Below are 17,261 nucleotides of genomic sequence, written 5' to 3'. Positions count from 1 at the left end.
CATTGCCTCTGAAGGGCTGGCTGCTGTTTTTCACAAACCCCTGTTTTAAAATGTAACGAAAACCCAAAGATCATGTGACAGAGAAGTTGCCGTGACGGAGGTAAATACGGAACAAAAAGCGGTAGATATGACGTTGTGCGTAAAAAAATTACGCCCACCTCCCCTCGCGGGAACCCTGGTGTGATGCAACGCATCTCATGGGGGGTTCCATTGGCGTTTTCCATCGTATTGATTACGCTTATAGCAGGGATTCTCACGCGAAGGGGAGGTGGGCGTAACTTTCCATTTTCACCATGCAATGCACATGCAGTACACGTATGCACAGGTACGGTCTTTATTGCAGACGAGAATGAGTGCCTTGTGGTCCGTAAAGTGCACAGTTAAGGGCTGGACGATTGTCGAGTAGTGCGAGAGAGTGCAAGCGTAACGCGGAGACTGAGACCGTCGGAGCGCGGCATGCCGCTTTATATTCACAGCGCCCGAAGGAGAGGAGAGCGCGGAGAGAGAGAGTACTGCACATGCGCAGCGCCGCCCACCGGCGCCTAGCAATGGAGTGAGAGCGCGCTGCACCAACCTGCAGCTGTTTGGGAGAGAGTGTTCGCTATCGGAGAGAGGAGAGGAGGAGAGGCGCAGCTGTGGTCTATTCTGTGCTTTCGCAATTTCAATGCATTGCGTTATCACGAACAGATTGTCATCCAGTCGCCTGTCTTGTCTAAATCCATTCTGCAGTTCCCCAAGTATTTCATTTTCGCAGTGCGCAGTCGACCTGTTCGGACGTGCTTTTCTGGTGCTCCGACAACAGCGTGTTTCTGCAGTGAAGGACAGCGAAACGGCAGAGACAGCGGAGGACAGCCGAAGCTGAGTATTTACCTGCACGGTTTCTTTCTCGTTGTGTCGGGGTTTCAGCCTAGATGGCGCGTAGAAAGCTGGTAAAGTGTAGTAGCTGTCCGCGGCACGTAGACGCAGAGGAGTTTCAGCGGGATGGCGGCGAGGCAGACGAAGGGGCAGGTACGTGTCGGTTATGCGTAGTGGTGTCGCGGCTAGAACGCGTAGAAGCGGATAACTCGGGGTTAGCTAAGCGGGTTGCAGAACTGGAGGCAGCGCTAAGTAACGAACGCGAGGAACGGAGGGCCGTTGAGGGAAAGTTAGAAGCAGCTGAGAGGAAGCTAGAAAGGAGCGTCATTTCGCCAACAAATGACGACCACCTCGGCCCATGCAGCGAAACGGAGGCATGCGCCGAGGGGACACCGGGGGTGGAAGCAACGATAGGCAACAGCTACTCCCACGTGCTGCAAGATAGGACAGCAAAACCAGCCGATAAGCCGGGTACCAGTAAAGAGCGGCACGTGGCAGATGATAGCGTGGTAATCATTGCGGGTGACTCTAACATGAAGAGGAGCGGCGCTGCCATAGTGGAAAGGGTAAAGGGGGATAAGCGTGTGAAGGTGGGGTGTTTCCCAGGTCAAACGATGCAGACGGTGATGACTGCAGCGAAGGGGCAGCTGGCCTTGTCTAGTAAAGCTAGAAACCTTGTGGTGATTGCCGCGGGGCTTAACGATGTTCTAAAGGGAGAGGAGGGTAAACTTGGCCAGGAGATAGCGAAGGGGGTAAAGGACCTGCGGGCGACGGCCCCAAATGTGAGCATTGCTGTCTGCACCGTGCCGGAGGTGATGAAGCAGGGCGTGCACACCGAACGGGTAGTACTCGCTGCTAACAGCGAGATCGTGAGGTGCGGCAGGGAACTTGGGCTTGAAGTGATAGACGTGAACAGGGTAGTGGGCAGCATCGGACATAGGCAAGCTTTTCAGTGGGACGGGATTCACTTCAGCCCCAGGCTAGGAAACGAGGTGGGGTGGCGCTTAGGTGGGAGAGCGGTAGCTTTTTTAGGGGGCCCCGCGCAGCTAAGGAAGGCAAACTAGGAGACAAAGGGGAAGCAAGAGACACATGCACACTCAACGCGGGGAGGCAGCCAGGCCTAGAGCTAAACGGAGAACCTACGGACGTAACTGAGAGCGTTGACAGAAGCCATTTAAGTGGAAACAATGGAGCAAACAACTCTGTAAACGACAAAAACAGACCCCGTAAGCGGAGAGGGAAAAACAAATGCAATAAATATTTAATCAGCTACATAAATATGCAGGGAGGCAGAAAGCCAGATAAGTGGGTGGAAATTCAAAAGCAACTTGAACGGGAAGGAATAGACGTGTACGCTTTAGCCGAGACTCACCTCCGGGACCTAGAAGCCCCACCTATCATAGACAATTATGTCTGGGAAGGTTGCAACAGGACCACAGGAATGAAGAAAGGGGGAGGTGTTGGCATGCTCATTAAACAAGGGACCGACTGGCAGAGAGTGCATGAAAGTTGTAAAGAGCATCTATGGGTTAGAGGCACCATAGAGGGGAAAAAGACATGGTTAGGAGTGGTGTATCTGTGGACCGGAGGTAGTGCTAAGGAAGAAAATGAGGAAATGGTAAACTGTTTGAGAAGGGATATAAACGAGTTCAAAGATTCGGGCGAAATAATCATAGTTGGAGATATGAATGCCCATATAGAAGGTTTGGATGGATACACAGACCACAACGGTTCTCTAGTGATAGATCTATGTCAGGAAAACCGGCTTGTAATAGTAAACACGCAAAGCAAGTGTGACGGACAAATAACGTGGGAAAGCGGTAACAGGCAGTCCAGCATAGACTACGGTTTAGTATCCGAGACAGTATACGGAAGGCTGCGGGAAATGAGGATAGATGAAAATGGAACAGACAGCTTAGGAAGCGACCACAAGCGGTTTAGTTTGCACTTTGGAGGCGCAACCCGGACAAATGCCGAAATATGTACAATAGGAGGAAATAATTTGAATAATGAGCAGTTAAAGATCATCGCTGATAGATTGGAAGATGAAATCAAAAAATACCCATGCAAAAATTGGGATTACGATGAAATAATTGCGTTCATAAAGGGTAAGATTAATGAAGAACAGGAACGAAACCGATGGAAAGGGAAGAGAAAGCCGAGAAGCTGGTGGAATAAGGAAATAAAAGAGGCTATCGACCAGCGAAGAAAGGCGTCGAGAGAACATAGAGAAGCAAAAAGAACTAGTATGGAACCGGAGGTAGTGAAGGAAAAGTGGGATGTCTACCGTGGGAAAAAACTAAAGTGCAGAAAATGGTGCAAGCGAAGATCAAGCAGAAAAGCGAACAATGGATGGCAGAAATACGGAAGAAGGACAAAAGCGCACCCAAGAAGTTTTGGAACCATGTAAAATCACTAAGCTCAAAAAACGATAACCATCAAAATTTTCTGATTGATGAGGAGGGGGAACATTTAGAAGGAGAGCACGCGTTGGCGCATATTCATCGAGTGATTAGTGAGAAGTTTAGGATAATAGTGGTAGGGAAACCGGCACCGATAACATCAGCGCCACAAAAGACTGCGGAAAGGGAAATAAGTTTGAGCAACCTTGATTGGAAAAAAGCAGAGCAAAAGGTTTCCCCTCAGACAGCAGTGGGCCCGGACGGAATACCAATGCAACTGATAAACCTACTTGGACCTAAAAGTAAGGAATCGTTTATGAGGGCAATAGATAAGGTAATAGAAACCAAACATGTACCAGAGGACTGGTTAGAAAGTAGGATGAATTTAATATATAAAGGCAGAGGAGACAAAGCCAGTATTGAGTCATACAGACCACTCACAGTAACGTCAGTGGTGTATAGATTCGTAATGCAGGCGATAAAATCGGAAATTCAAGCATGGATGGAAGAAAATGAAATACTTGGGGAACTGCAGAATGGATTTAGACAAGACAGGCGACTGGATGACAATCTGTTCGTGATAACGCAATGCATTGAAATTGCGAAAGCACAGAATAGACCACTATGGATTACGTTCTTGGACATTAAAGGGGCATATGACAACGTAAACAGAGAACGGCTGTGGAGAATGTTGAAACTCCAGGGATTAGATGACGAGTTAGTACAGTTCCTTATAGCAATCTATAAAGACAATAGACTGCACCTTACTTGGGAAGGACAGAAATGCGCCCGGCAGGTCAACATCCATCGGGGACTGAAACAGGGATGCCCTTTGAGCCCAATACTGTTCATGCTTTACATGGCAGGGTTAGAAAAGAAACGGGAAGAAAGTCAAGTAGGGTTTAGCCTAACCCATATGCTGCAAGGCGAAGTGGTACAACAGCATATTCCGGGAATGTTATACGCAGACGACATTGTTCTTTTAGCTGATAACCAAACCGATATGCAGCGGCTAATAAATATTTGCGGCCAGGAAGCCACTGACCTCGGGTTAAATTTCGGTGCAGAAAAATCAGGAATAATGGTTTTCAATGACGCTACCACCGACGTAGTGTCTATCCAGCAAGGCGAATTACCTAGAGTCAAGGAATATAAATATTTGGGAGTGTGGATAAACGAAGGGGATAGCTACTTAAGTACTCACGAGGAGCAACTTAAGGTTAAGGGAAAGCGAAACGCAGCTATAATGAAGCATAGAGCTCTCTGGGGGTATAACAAATATGAAGTAGTAAGAGGAATGTGGAAAGGAGTAATGGTTCCGGGTCTCACGTTTGCGAATGCTGTACTCTGCTTAAAATCAGACGTTCTATCACGCCTTGAAGTAAACCAGAGAACGGTAGGACGTCTGGCCTTAGGCGCGCATGGAAAAACAACTAACGAAGCAGTTCAGGGAGATATGGGCTGGGCGTCGTTTGAAGTTAGAGAAGCTCAGAGTAAAATATGCTTTGAGATGAGGTTGAGGGCAATGGATCAACGAAGGTGGGCAGCTAAGGTTTTTAGGTACCTATACTTGAAAAGCGTGGACACGCAGTGGTTAAGAAAGACTAGAAGGCTAACGATGAAATACGGAAAGAACAGTGGGGAATCCAAAACAGCCAAGGTAACCAAAAAAGAGGCAAGGCAGATTGAAACGAATAAATGGAGGGAAAAAATGGAAGCCAAAACGTCGTTAGAGATGTACAGGGCTGAGAAGATGAAAATCAGAAAGGAAAATTTCTACGATAATTCCCAGGGCAGTGCTTTGCTTTTTGAGGCTAGAGCAGGTTGCCTGCGAACTAAGAGTTTTGTGGGGAAGTATTCACAAAATGATGGGGTATGCGTGGTCTGCGGAAAAGAAACAGAAACTATGCGGCACATCGTGCTAGAATGTGAGGGTATCCATCCAAATCTACATGAAGGGAATATTGGGCTGTCAGAAGCCCTAGGATTTAAAGGTATCACAGAGGAAGTGAACTTCAAGGCTGTCGAGGGGACGAAAAGAAGATTAGAATGCTGGTGGACGAAAAGCAGAGAGGGGAATATTGCCTAGGACAGTTACCACTTGTAACAGAAAAAAAAAGTATTTTGTGCCTAATAAGCTTTTTGTGCCTGCCCTAAGCAGCGCTAGTATTGAACCAAAAGTGTAAAACATAGGTATATTAGTCTTTTTTGGTAAGATGACATGTCATCACCCCGATACAAAGGGGAAACCAATAGAAATCATCATCATCATCATCATCATCATCATCTGTGCTGACAACGCCGGGCAGACGCAGGAAGGACAGAGGGGCGAGCATGAGATGCGTTGCTTCTAATAAACAAGAAACTACAATTCCGTCTTGCCGCAGACACCATCACTACGGGGGGCATGTCCTGTGTGCTTTCCACACTAACAAAATCTACAGTAAATAAAAAAAAATTAAACCCAGCTTCACCTAGTCTGAAAGCTGGTGAAACAGCAGAGCTGTGTTTCGCTTGCGCCGGCTGGAACATCAACGGGCGCTCGCCCAACAACGGCAGAGCCGTCGGCGCGCAAATTCTGCGGTTCGCGCAAAGGAATGAGCAGCTAAGCGTCAGCAGCGGGTGGCTCCCTTTCCCCTCCCTTCCCTAGCGGGAGGGAGAGAAACCCGTCCTGCGAGACCACCGCGCCCTCTATCTGTGGGTCTGGGAACCGCCGGCGAAGCGGCCCCAGACTTACCGATAGAGGTCGCCGGTGAGTCTGGGAACCTAAGCTAAGAGTTTCGTGACCACCCGCCATCTTGTTATCCGGATTGCTGCGGGAGAGCTGCCCGTCGCGTGTGTAGGAGCCGCGCCGCAACGCTTCCGACGGCGGCCGACGCGCGGTGGGGGCGCTTCGGTCGGCGGCGCCTTACGGGACCTATCGGCGGCTACGGTGCATTCCTGCGATGTCGCGCACGCTGCTGCTGCTGCTGCTGCTCCTGGGCGAGGCGCGGTGCTGCCCCCGTCGGCGGCTTCGGCGCAGCCGTAGCGGGGGCTTCTCTGCGCGGCATGGATAACCAGAGGGACGTCATCACGGCGGCGCGTGGAAAAGGGTCACGCAACTCTTAGCTCCCTGCGGGAGCTATGTACAGGAACTCTATGGGAACCTTCCCCTGCCCCTGCGTGACGCACGACATACAGCAGACGGACAAACAGCAGCTCCGCTGTTAATCGCAGCAGGGCTCCCGCACGCGTTCACTGCAAGACCGCGCGCGTATACCTGGTAGCCGATGAGGGTGGCGGACTCCGAGTCGGGGGCGTGGACGATCTTTATGCCTTCCGTGGGCTGCAGTTCTCCCGAGAGCATGCGGAGCGTCGTGGACTTGCCGGACCCGCTCTGGCCGAGCAGGCCGACGCACTCGCCCTCGCGCACGTGCAGCCAGACGCCGCGAACCGCCACGACGGAGCCGAACGTGCAGCACAGATCCCTTGCCTCCATCACCACCGACTTCTCCTGCACGAGGGGAGACTGAGGCAGAACCCCCCATCATTTTTGGGGTGACCCTTGGTGGGAGGGGGTACATTATCTGCCTAAATACGGTTAGCATTGAATTAGTGCATGGTGATAAAGCTGCAGTAGGGGTCGTTGTCCCCACTTGACCACTGCAGCAGTGTACCTCTGCAGTGGTCACGTCAGGGGCAATGCAGAACTGCTAGCACACGAAAGCTATTAGCATATGGACGCATGGCGATCTTGGGGCGATCATTGCGCTTGGAAGTGCTCTGTTCTGCGCTGGAAGTGCATTACCGGTCGGTGCGTGGCGGATTGTGGCTGACGAATTCCTTTCACCTCCCCCCCCCCTTCCATATCTCGCTCCCCCCCCCCCCCCTATCTCTCCAGTATGTTCAGCCTCCTCATCCCTATGTCCGCCATTCCACTTTCGCCGAGGCATCATGCACAGACGACTGGGCAAGTCTAGACAGGGATAGACAGACGAGTCGCAATGCGGGTGAGTAAGCCGAGAATGCTATCGCATCAAAAGACGTCAAATGCGGCCAGGAAGATTAACATGCGACATTTTTCTCACAAACATTACGAGTGCAGGCAACAGTGCGGCAGCTGAGGTCAACACTGCGTCGCTCTTAGCAGGGTGGCTACAGCTGTGGAAGCCCTATGCGAAGTTAAGTTTCGGCGGGAAATCGATGGCGTCCTTTGGTGGGAGGGAACGCGGATCTTCATCCATGTCCTCATTTATCATGACAGAACCATAAAGCACCGTGACCTTTTACCCAACGTCTGCGAAGGAGCGGATAAGGGCGGTAATTAGCACCCGATAACAATGCGGGACGCCAAGACAGAGAACAGACCTTTGATAACGGCTAACTACGCTTCCAGCTCTAAGTAAAATGGAGGCCAGCGCATGCGTCATCGGCACTGACAACCTGCCAGGTTGGGCTGATTAGCCATTCATAACTTGCCTACTAAAGGATGGCGGAAATGTTGTGCCAGGAAAGCAAGCAATATAATTCTCGGAATGAACGGACTTGTGGTCTGAAAAAGAGGCATCAAAATTTTGATTCGTAAGAAAGGTGTTGCCACAGAGCAAGGATTACCTACATATCAGTTAAAAATGTCGTACGCAAGTTATTTAGGAGAATATTAGTTAACCGCGCAAGTGATGCCCAGGTACGAACAAGTAAATTAACAGGTTTTATGAGGCAAGCATACTAAAATGGATAACTCTGGAGAGTATAGCAAACTTTATTTAAAGACACTTGCACATTACTAAAAATTCTTTGATTCAGTAGAAACTCCAGCAGGGATGGAAGCATTGAGAGTACCTGGAGTGGAGAAGCCTTTGACAACTCCGTTCGGGGACATATGCGAGGGATGCGAGAGTTCGGTACTCCTTCATAAGTAGTAGTTCTTTCTCAAAAATGGTGTCAGACAAGTCGACACGATCTCTCAGAAACTATTTGCAGCCCGCCTGCAGGGGGTTTTGGGACTCTTGATTGGAATAATTCAAGGTTCCAGGTAAATGGGGAATACTTGAACCACTTGACGTTTGCGAATGGCATTGTATCGTCCAGTCACTCGTGTGAAGACTTGTAAGCAATGTTTCTGGAGCCGCACTCGAAAAGCTTTGTTGCAGGGTTATAGATACTGTGAGTAACTCGAGAGTAATGTTAAATAGACATTCAGAAAGCGCCCTCTTCAGCTTACATTAAAAACTATGGTGAGCTGTTACGGGTATTTTGACAAACAATCAGTACATCTGACTTATAGTTGCACGCGTAATTTTTAGTCTTTGACCTCTCCCTTCTTGCGGACTACAGTAGGGACAACAGTCTGCAAAGCTTGTGCTACCTTTGAAAGCTTTAGGCATTGCGAGAATGCGTGATTGTATGTCTTAATTACGTTCCTCAATGTAGCGCTTTTTGAAGGTTTCGTCGTGCATATATACCAACTATCCCAGCTCGCCATTCTGCTGCAGCATATTCCGAGAATGGTGTTTACAAGCTTACCTGTTACGATGTCATCTTCATACTTCAGCACGTGCGCAGTTATTCTATCAACTTCTGCATCTTTTCCGCCCTTCATCTTATCAGATACTCAGCCTCGTCAACACTTCTCCTGGGCCTGGAATTACTGGCTTGCATATCCGTATAGAACCTCTTTCACTATCTCATCCATGTGTACATCGTTCGTTCGTTACCTCTCTCGCCTCTGCATGCACGAATTTTGTCTCTGCGAACAGTAAGCTCCTTGGCTGCTCTTCAACCTCCTCCCCATCTTTAATGCTTTCACAATCTTCGTCATGTTGTATACGAAGGATTATCGCAAACATTGCATATGTTTATCAATTTCGACAACCCCGCCATTTTCTTTTCTTTTTTTCTCACTCGTGTTGTACACTTTAACATTTTTTGCAGCCCTCAAAGAGATATTCCGACGTTTCGAGACCCATTTTAGCGGTTTTCTTGGCCAGTAGCTACTGCTAATTACTTGCGTTGTAATCACGGAGTGAGAAACAAAACAGGATGGCGGATAGATAACATCACAAGCACTTGGCGCTGCAGGTTAAGCTAGCGGCATCTGTTGCGGGAGAATAAACTGCGCGGACATCGTGTCCGGTATTTCGCTGCGCAGCTAAAACGTAGTTTAATCACAGAGTGAATGTGGCTGCAATCATCTCCTTCGCGTCTGCGAATCTCCGAAGTGCGCGGTCGTATTCATTGTGACATCTGCTAACTCACCCACGCCCGCCGCGTTTTTGGTTTGCGATTTTCATTCAGTACGTCTGCTACCCTCGTCCTGGGGCAGTATTCTCGTCTTTTGTCCGTTTTGTGCCCGTTTCAAAAGTGTCCGTTTTGAGCAAGCCCAGATTGGCTAAAAGCGAACGCCCCGATGTGACGCGAGCCGCGGCATCTCGGAGCAGACGATTTGGAGTAGACGATTTTTCGTCGTCTTGTCGTTGGTTCGCTGGCGGAACAATAAACACGTAAAAGACAGTTTAAAATATGTTTATAGTCATTTAAAGTGTGTTTGCAAGACCAGTTGCGCAAAAGTCAACCAAAATCCCGCCTACAACTGAAGTTCGTCACAATAAAACGGTCGCAAAACGGACGTTTTCAAAACGGACAAACACGATTAATCTTTGTCCAACGAGCATACCTTGCTGCCTCGGGAGCTCCCCGGCAAGGGGCTGGCATTGCGGGTTGCCGGGGCGGAGGATGGCGGCGCACGCCTAAGGGGAATGGGCGAGGACGGAGACATGAGGCCGCTGCCTTCGCCGCCGGGCGTGACCGACTTGAGCTCGATTGCGCTGGGCCCCCAGAACGAGTGGCAGGCGCGGTGCGTCACGAAGTGCCAGATGGGAGCCAGCACGCTGGCGCTCACAGCAAGCAGGAGAAGGACGTTCATCCCCACGAGCAGGAGCGCGAGCACGTCCAGCGCGAAGTGCGTGTCACCGAGCAGCAGGTCGGAGAAGCCGGGCACAGGCTGCGAACGAAAGGAGTGCCACGTCAGGCTTGCGCGACTCTTTGGGTCCCTAGTTGAGGCCCACCTTGGTGTTCATCCTCCCCGATGGGTGGATGAAGACTTGATAAACTTGAAATAAAAAGATGAATACTCCCGTGACTAAGCCACGAAAACCTTGCCAGCTACTTCCATGTGCTCTGGCATTTGAGAGATGCGTAGTTGAGAATTGGCCAGGATATCTCTCAACTTGCAATAGCGCTTATGTACAAGGCTAACAGACGTAAGTGTAGGGGGGAACGGTGGCTTCAGGTATCCGGCAAGTGAAAGGAAGATAAAAAAATTAAAGCCGTTCCAATCTATGTGAAAGCTGTCGGAAGTGCAGAGCAGTGAATCGCCATAATGGGCTGCAGTGCCGTTATCCGCTCGCTGCGGCCACCCAATGCATTTCAAATTTCCCGCCTTCACAGTCAAGTAGGGACAACGACCCCTACTGCAGCTTTACCACCGTGCACTAATTCAATGCTAACCGTATTTAGGCAGATAATGTACCCCCTCCCACCAAGGGTCACCCCGAAAATGATGGGGGGTTCTGCCTCAGTCTCCCCTCGTGCAGGAGAAGTCGGTGGTGATGGAGGCAAGGGATCTGTGCCGCACGTTCGGCTCCGTCGTGGCGGTTCGCGGCGTCTGGCTGCACGTGCGCGAGGGCGAGTGCGTCGGCCTGCTCGGCCAGAGCGAGGCCGGCAAGTCCACGACGCTCCGCATGCTCCCGGGAGTACTGCAGCCCACGGAAGGCATAAAGATCGTCCATGCCCCCGATTCGGAGTCCGCCACCCTCATCGGCTACCAGGTATACGCGTTCGGTCTTGCAGTGAACGCGAGCGGCAGCCCTGCTGCGATTAACAGCGGAGCTGTTGTTTGTCCGTCTGCTGTATGTCGTGCGTCACGCAGGGGTAGGGGAAGGTTCCCAGACTCACCGGCGACCTCTATCGGTAAGTCTGGGCCGCTTCGCCGGCGGGTCCCAGACCCACAGATAGGGGACGCGGTGGTCTCGCAGGACGGGTTTCTCTCCCTGCCGCTAGGGAAGGGAGAGGAAAGGGAGCCACCCGCTGCTGACGCTTAGCTGCTCATTCCTTGGCGCGAACCGTAGAATTTGCGCGCCGACGGCTCTGCCGTTTTTGGGATAGCGCCCGTTGATGTTCCAGCCGGCGCAAGCGAAACACAGATCTGCTGTTTCACCAGCTTTCAGACTAGGTGAAACTGGGTTTAATTTTTTTTATTTACTGTAGCTTTTGTTACGAAAGGACATGCCCCCCGTAGTGATGGTGTCTGCGGCAAGACGGAATCGTAGTGTCTTGTTTATTTCTACGCACAACGTCATATCTACCGCTTTCTGTTTCGGATTTACCTCCGTCACGGCAACTTCTCTGTCACATGTTCTTTGGGTTGTCATTACGTTTTGCAACAGGGGTTTGTGAAAAACAGCAGCCAGCCCTTCAGACTGCCCGAAACTACGCCAGCGGGAGTTCTGTTCTTTTTGTGCTTGCTTTAATTTCGTATGCTGGAGCTGTGTTGCGTCATTTCGAAAGCGTAATTTTTTTTTCTTGCGCGTCATTTCGAACGCGCCATTTCTTTCTTGCGTGGCCGCTTTTTTCGCTTACTATCGTAAAAACCAACCCAACGAGTGTTCCTAACTAAATTAACGCAGGAGCTACCGGTTATATACACAGATATTGCCTGAAATGTACCAGCAGTTCTTTTTGCTCTAAACAGCGGGGAGATGCACGAAAAGCGCCAGCGGTTCACGAGGTTCGAACGGTTATGACTATTTAAACCGCGTTGTTTTTGAAGCCTCAGCGTGACCCCTGACGACGGTACATTGCATGGGCTCTACTTGGGTCCGTTATCTCGCTGCGTAGCCTGATTCCGGCAGTCTCATCGACCGTTAGCGAGCTACGACGACAAGGCGAGCCCATCAAGTGCTCCGCACTTAAAATAGGAATACGGACGGATGAATGGACGGATTGTGATGAACCGGTTTCTTAAATTGCCCCTGTGCAAGAGGAGCCGATGGTGGCTTAGGCTAACGCTAGCCTCTTTTCGCGCCGGCTCCCAGTATGGACATTGTTGGGGGAGGTGACGAGACGCCAGTATGGCGCGATGAGCTGTGCATGATCCGTCACAGGACGGACGGACGGACGGACGGACGGACGGATAGATGGATGGATGGATGGATGGATGGATGGATGGATGGATGGATGGATGGATGAACGGACGGACGGACGGACGGACGGACGGACGGACGGACGGACGGACGGACGGACGGATGGATGGATGGATGGATGGATGGATGGATGGATGGATGGATGGATGGATGGATGGACGGACGCACGCGCGCACGCATGCACGGAACGACGGATGGACGGATGGGTGGGTGGGTATAGGTAGCAGGGTAAATATAATGTAGACCAACTCGAAAGGACCAGCCAGTACTATATAGCCTGCCAAAACAATAAAATTTTCATTACTGATAACTTTTTTATGCTTTGGAGGCACTGACACGGACCGAATAAATAAATTTCCGCAGAAAATGTATAAAAAAAACGCCGTATTCTTCAGAGTCCACCACGATTTCACGGTTTATGTATCCGATTTCGCGAGGCAGCCAAGGAGGGAACGCCGAGACTCGCATTTTCCCCAAAAATTTATACAGAAAATGTATAGAAAAACGCCGTATTCTTCACTAAGACCACAACGAGTTCACTGTTTGTCTATCTGCTTTCGCGAAACAGCCAAGGAGGAAACACCGAGACTCGCAGTTTCCCCTTCGACAAGAAAAAAACACCCTTGTATCAATAATTCCCAATGAAGGTATTCCTTCTCTTCCTCCTCACCTTCAAACCAAAGAGGGTGAATGGCGCGGAGAGTATGGGCTGAGGAGAAGGGAAAGAGAAAACCTCCAAACCAAGGAGCATGAAGCGGTAGTGGGGCCGTTACTTCAATTCAACACAAACTCGCCACACCCCATGGGAGCTTGGTTCCCACCGGGAGAAGCTCTCAACTTAGTCGAGTTTGAGAAGAGCGTGAAGGCTGCCGGGCACGACGGTGCTTCCAAGGCGCGTGACGTACGCTTTGCATACAAGAGAGAGAGAGAGAGAGAGAGAGAGAGAGAGAGAGAGAGAGAGAGAGAGAGAGAGAGAGAGAGAGAGAGAGAGAGAGAGAGAGAGAGAGAGAGAGAGAGAGAGAGAGAGAGAGAGAGAGTTTTTGCCAAGTCATAGGCCTAGGTCCATGAAGAAGAAAGTGTATGACAGCTGCATCTTACTGGTACTGACCTACGGGGCAGAAACTTGGAGGCTCACTAAGAGGGTTCAACTTAAATTGAGGACGACTCAGTGAGCAATGGAACGGAAGATGATAAGTGTAACATTAAGGGACGAGAAGAGAGCGGAGTGGGTCAGGGAAGAAACGCGTGTTATGGACATATTAGTAGAAATTAAGAAGAAATAGTGGATCCCTAGAGGAGGCAAGCGGGGCAGAAGGCGACAGAAAGTTAGATGGGCAGATGAGATCAAGTAGTTTGCGGGGATAAATTGGTCGCAGTTAGCACAGGACCGGGGTAATTGGAGATTAATGGGAGATGCCTTTGCCCTGCAGTGGGTGTAGATAGGCTGGTGGTGATGATGATGATGATGAGACCTAGGTCCAGGTGAGCTAAACATGGCAAACTGAGGCATCAGCGTCCACACAGTGGGCAAGAATGCCTTCGGAAATCTTCTGGAAATGAAGACATAGAGCCTCCTGGCTGGCCCGAACGTCTGTTCTGGGCGGAGGAGCCAGCCAGGTCTTTAATCAAGGGATCCTGGATAGAAAGGCGGACAGTCTCGGGGATTGGCAGTCCCAGTAGGAATCAGGAATAGAGGGAATCGCTGCCTCAAGACGGGCACGTTGGGGGCGTAAAATGGGGTGAATGGGAGGTAGTCCATCCTGGAGGAGAAGAACGGTTTGGACGCTACTGAGTCGAGGGTCTGGGGTAGGGTATAGGCATGGCGAGTGAGGGGATAGGAGAACAGGATGAATTTACAAGTCACGTCATCGTGGAGACAAATGGAAGGAGGATTTTAAGGGGTTAGCCTCAGCATAGATGGACTCGGGGATCGATCTCGGGAAAGCGCGTTTACTTTTCCGTTGCCTTCCATATTAAACGTGGATTACATTGCATAAACGAAAAAAGAAAACGTCCAGGCGTCGCAAGGACCGAACACACTTGTGAAGCAACGTCGTGGAATCAGCCAAGGGCCCAAACGAACATGTCGTGAGCGGGCATGTGCTCCAACGTGGAGACAGGCCACCACTTCAACATGCACTTCACAAAGACCCGTTCAGGACCATGTGTAGCGCCTGCAACGAGCTCTTGTTCCTCATGATTCAAGGAGTCATTGTCGTAATCCAACAATTGTTCGCATTGTTGCTTAAAACCTAAACCTAGCCAGCATGCAACAAGCTTAATGCAGACAAGGACCGCGGATGAACACTTAACAGCTGAATACCCCAGTGCTGGTCGCATTTCATAGCCTTTGTGTACTCACGTGTGCTTATCTTGAGCCCCTAGTATCACGTCTCGTATACAAGAAGTACAGTGCACAATACGCCCACACGATCCCATCGACCTCTTCCAGGCTTACCTTCCCGATGTCGTGGTCGCAGCAGACGGCTAGGGACTCGAGCGCGGTCGGCGAGAACAGCAACCGCTGCCTCAGCTGGTCGCACAGGCCGGTCCTGTTCTCCAGGGGAAGCTCGCACAGCTGCCCGAGGGCCTGCAGCCGCAGAAGTCGGACCAGACCCGAGCTGAGCGCGGCCGAAGGCACCACGCGCGAAGCCGCTGTGATGGAGCGGCCCATGGGCGCCGCGCTTGGACCCTCCGCATCCCAGATGAGTTCCAGCACCGTTGGCCCCACACCTGCAAAGCATGCGTGAGGCCGCATGCAGTACCCGCTAGCCATGCGCAGAACGGGCTTGCGCGTGACTATCTGGGGAAGAGCTGCTTGAGGCGTGCAGCCGATATCCATTATTATGGCATCCCTTCCCACCCAGGCCTATAGCTTGCTGATGGCGACTGCGCCTTTCCCGTCGCCCAGAATCTAGAAGTGTCGCGGAGGAGAAAAACGGAGCGGGGACGAGGGGTTACTTCATCCTACTTACAGGAGGCAGAACCCTGATGTCGCTTCCTCCATCGCAGCTGCATCCCAACAATCAGTGTAACGCTTTCACGGCTAATTTGGGAGTGTAAAAAGGCGCAGAGAGCTTTCAAAAACTCGTCCAGCTGTTCATCTTCCCTGACCAATCCCCCTGACTTGGTATGTTGAGGTTGTGTGTGAGTATGTTGTCGTCGCAGCCAACTGAGAATTGTTGAATTGGCCTTCAGCTTCTGGAGGCTGTTGTCATCGTCACTGGCCGATCCTCTTCAGTGGGATGTGACAAAGACCACCACAAACTTCTGAACTGCGCACTGAAAAGCTTCGAACAATTGGCCTCTACAACGACTCCAACACCACGATGACTTTCATCTGCTTTTTCACAATTACGCAGTTTAGAGTAAAGTTGTAAGTATTGTGGAATTCCTGCCTGCTTCCATGCGTGGGCTCCATCGGCAGGGAAGCCGACAGCCCCGTGTTTGCGAGCTAGAATAAAACTCCAGCCCTTCCAAGCGCAAATTGCTAGGGTGCCTCGATGCCAGCGCCGTACGGCAGACGCGCGCAAATCGAGGCACCCTACAAATTATAAACAGGCGTAGTTTGTTTTGTGCATAGATGCGTCGACTGACGTACAACCACCACAGCTTCGCTGCTCGTACCTCTTCTCAGACGGAAGAAGGTGAAATATTATTTCCCCTTTCAGTTTAAGGTATGTGGAATTTCATGGCCATCCGCTGTTGACAACGCCATGTTTTTCGCCCTATTGGGCACATAATGCTTTCGCATTAAGAGGTCTGCACTGCGTCAGAGAGCGCGGTATTGTGTTTCAGCTTGTAAGCCCACCCAGTGCGTCACCTGCGGGGAAGTTCCCGCCCCAAAAAACTGGGCGCGCGCCGCACACTTCATCGCACCATCCACAGATGGAAAACAAGAGCCGAATTTATAGGCGCCGAACAGCGCCCCTTACACGGATCCCGCGCACCCAGCGCCCCCTTCGGCAGGTATGCGCAACGCTGGGTCGGTCCCCGCATGCCGGTACGTTCCTGACTAGGCGTATCGTAATAAATTACGGAATATTCATGTTCGGGTATTTTTTTTCTCTCCACGCCAACGGGTCCGGCGTGAGACCTCTCTTAGAAAGAAATAGTAACGCTTTTATTACCGTCAATACCTTTGCAGCAACTCACGGGAGAAAAACTTAGTTCCCTGATGACACCCCTCACTGCTCCGGAGTGACCGGAATCACAACGGATGGGATAAATAAGTTTGTCCTCCTCCTCCTCCTCCCCGAGCGCGAAAATTTCGTCTTGCGTTCATATATTCCCAACTTTTATTGCGGAACGTCTTCTCTCTATTCTTTGCTTTTCATGGGCTTAGACAACTATTTCATTGTTTCTTTTGCAGGAAGAGGCGGTAATTTTATGATATCCAATAGCTCGCGAAACATTTGGGAACGTTAACTTCTATAAGTGTCCGCCCCATATGTGTTTATATGTATTTAATACGGCGATATAAGCACGTTAAATATTAGATGAAGCAGAGTAGAACCGCTGGGTGATAGACTACGCTGCTATAACTGTGTTTGGGGGCTCTCTTCGTTACCAACTTTAATGCGCATATATGTGTATTTACCACCTGCTGCAGTATACTAACAAGCTGCTCGTACACCACGGCAGTATGTAATCCGCTAGCTTAGTGTGGGCTTTTCAATATTCAGTAACTATGCTTCGTACGTGCGAAAAAAAGAGAAGAATCTTCGGGAGAATCCCAAGCCTTCAACACACGCTTCCCAGTTGTATCAACTTACGGCTAGGCAGCAAGGCGAAAGCATTTTATCGGCGTCCCGTTTTATTT

General features: G+C 50.5%; 1 protein-coding gene across 1 annotated transcript in view; it reads right to left on the bottom strand.

Annotated features, from left to right (window-relative positions):
* The window catches only part of LOC144168566 (uncharacterized), a 36,365-nt gene that overhangs the window by 16,246 nt on the left and 2,858 nt on the right, over positions 1-17,261 (bottom strand). The window contains exons 3-5 of the mRNA XM_077697522.1: positions 14,898-15,172; positions 9,913-10,239; positions 6,517-6,765 (exon numbers count right to left, since the gene is read on the bottom strand). Of these exons, the coding sequence (XP_077553648.1) occupies positions 6,517-6,765; positions 9,913-10,239; positions 14,898-15,172 (851 nt within the window). The remainder of the gene's footprint in view (positions 1-6,516; positions 6,766-9,912; positions 10,240-14,897; positions 15,173-17,261) is intronic.

The sequence above is a fragment of the Haemaphysalis longicornis genome, unplaced genomic scaffold, assembly GCF_048455015.1.
Source record: "Haemaphysalis longicornis isolate Haplotype H1 unplaced genomic scaffold, Haemaphysalis longicornis Haplotype H1 scaffold_2, whole genome shotgun sequence".
Lineage (NCBI taxonomy): Eukaryota > Metazoa > Arthropoda > Arachnida > Ixodida > Ixodidae > Haemaphysalis > Haemaphysalis longicornis.
The sequence above is the reverse complement of the archived record's forward strand: the minus strand, read 5'-3'. Positions and strand labels throughout refer to the sequence as shown.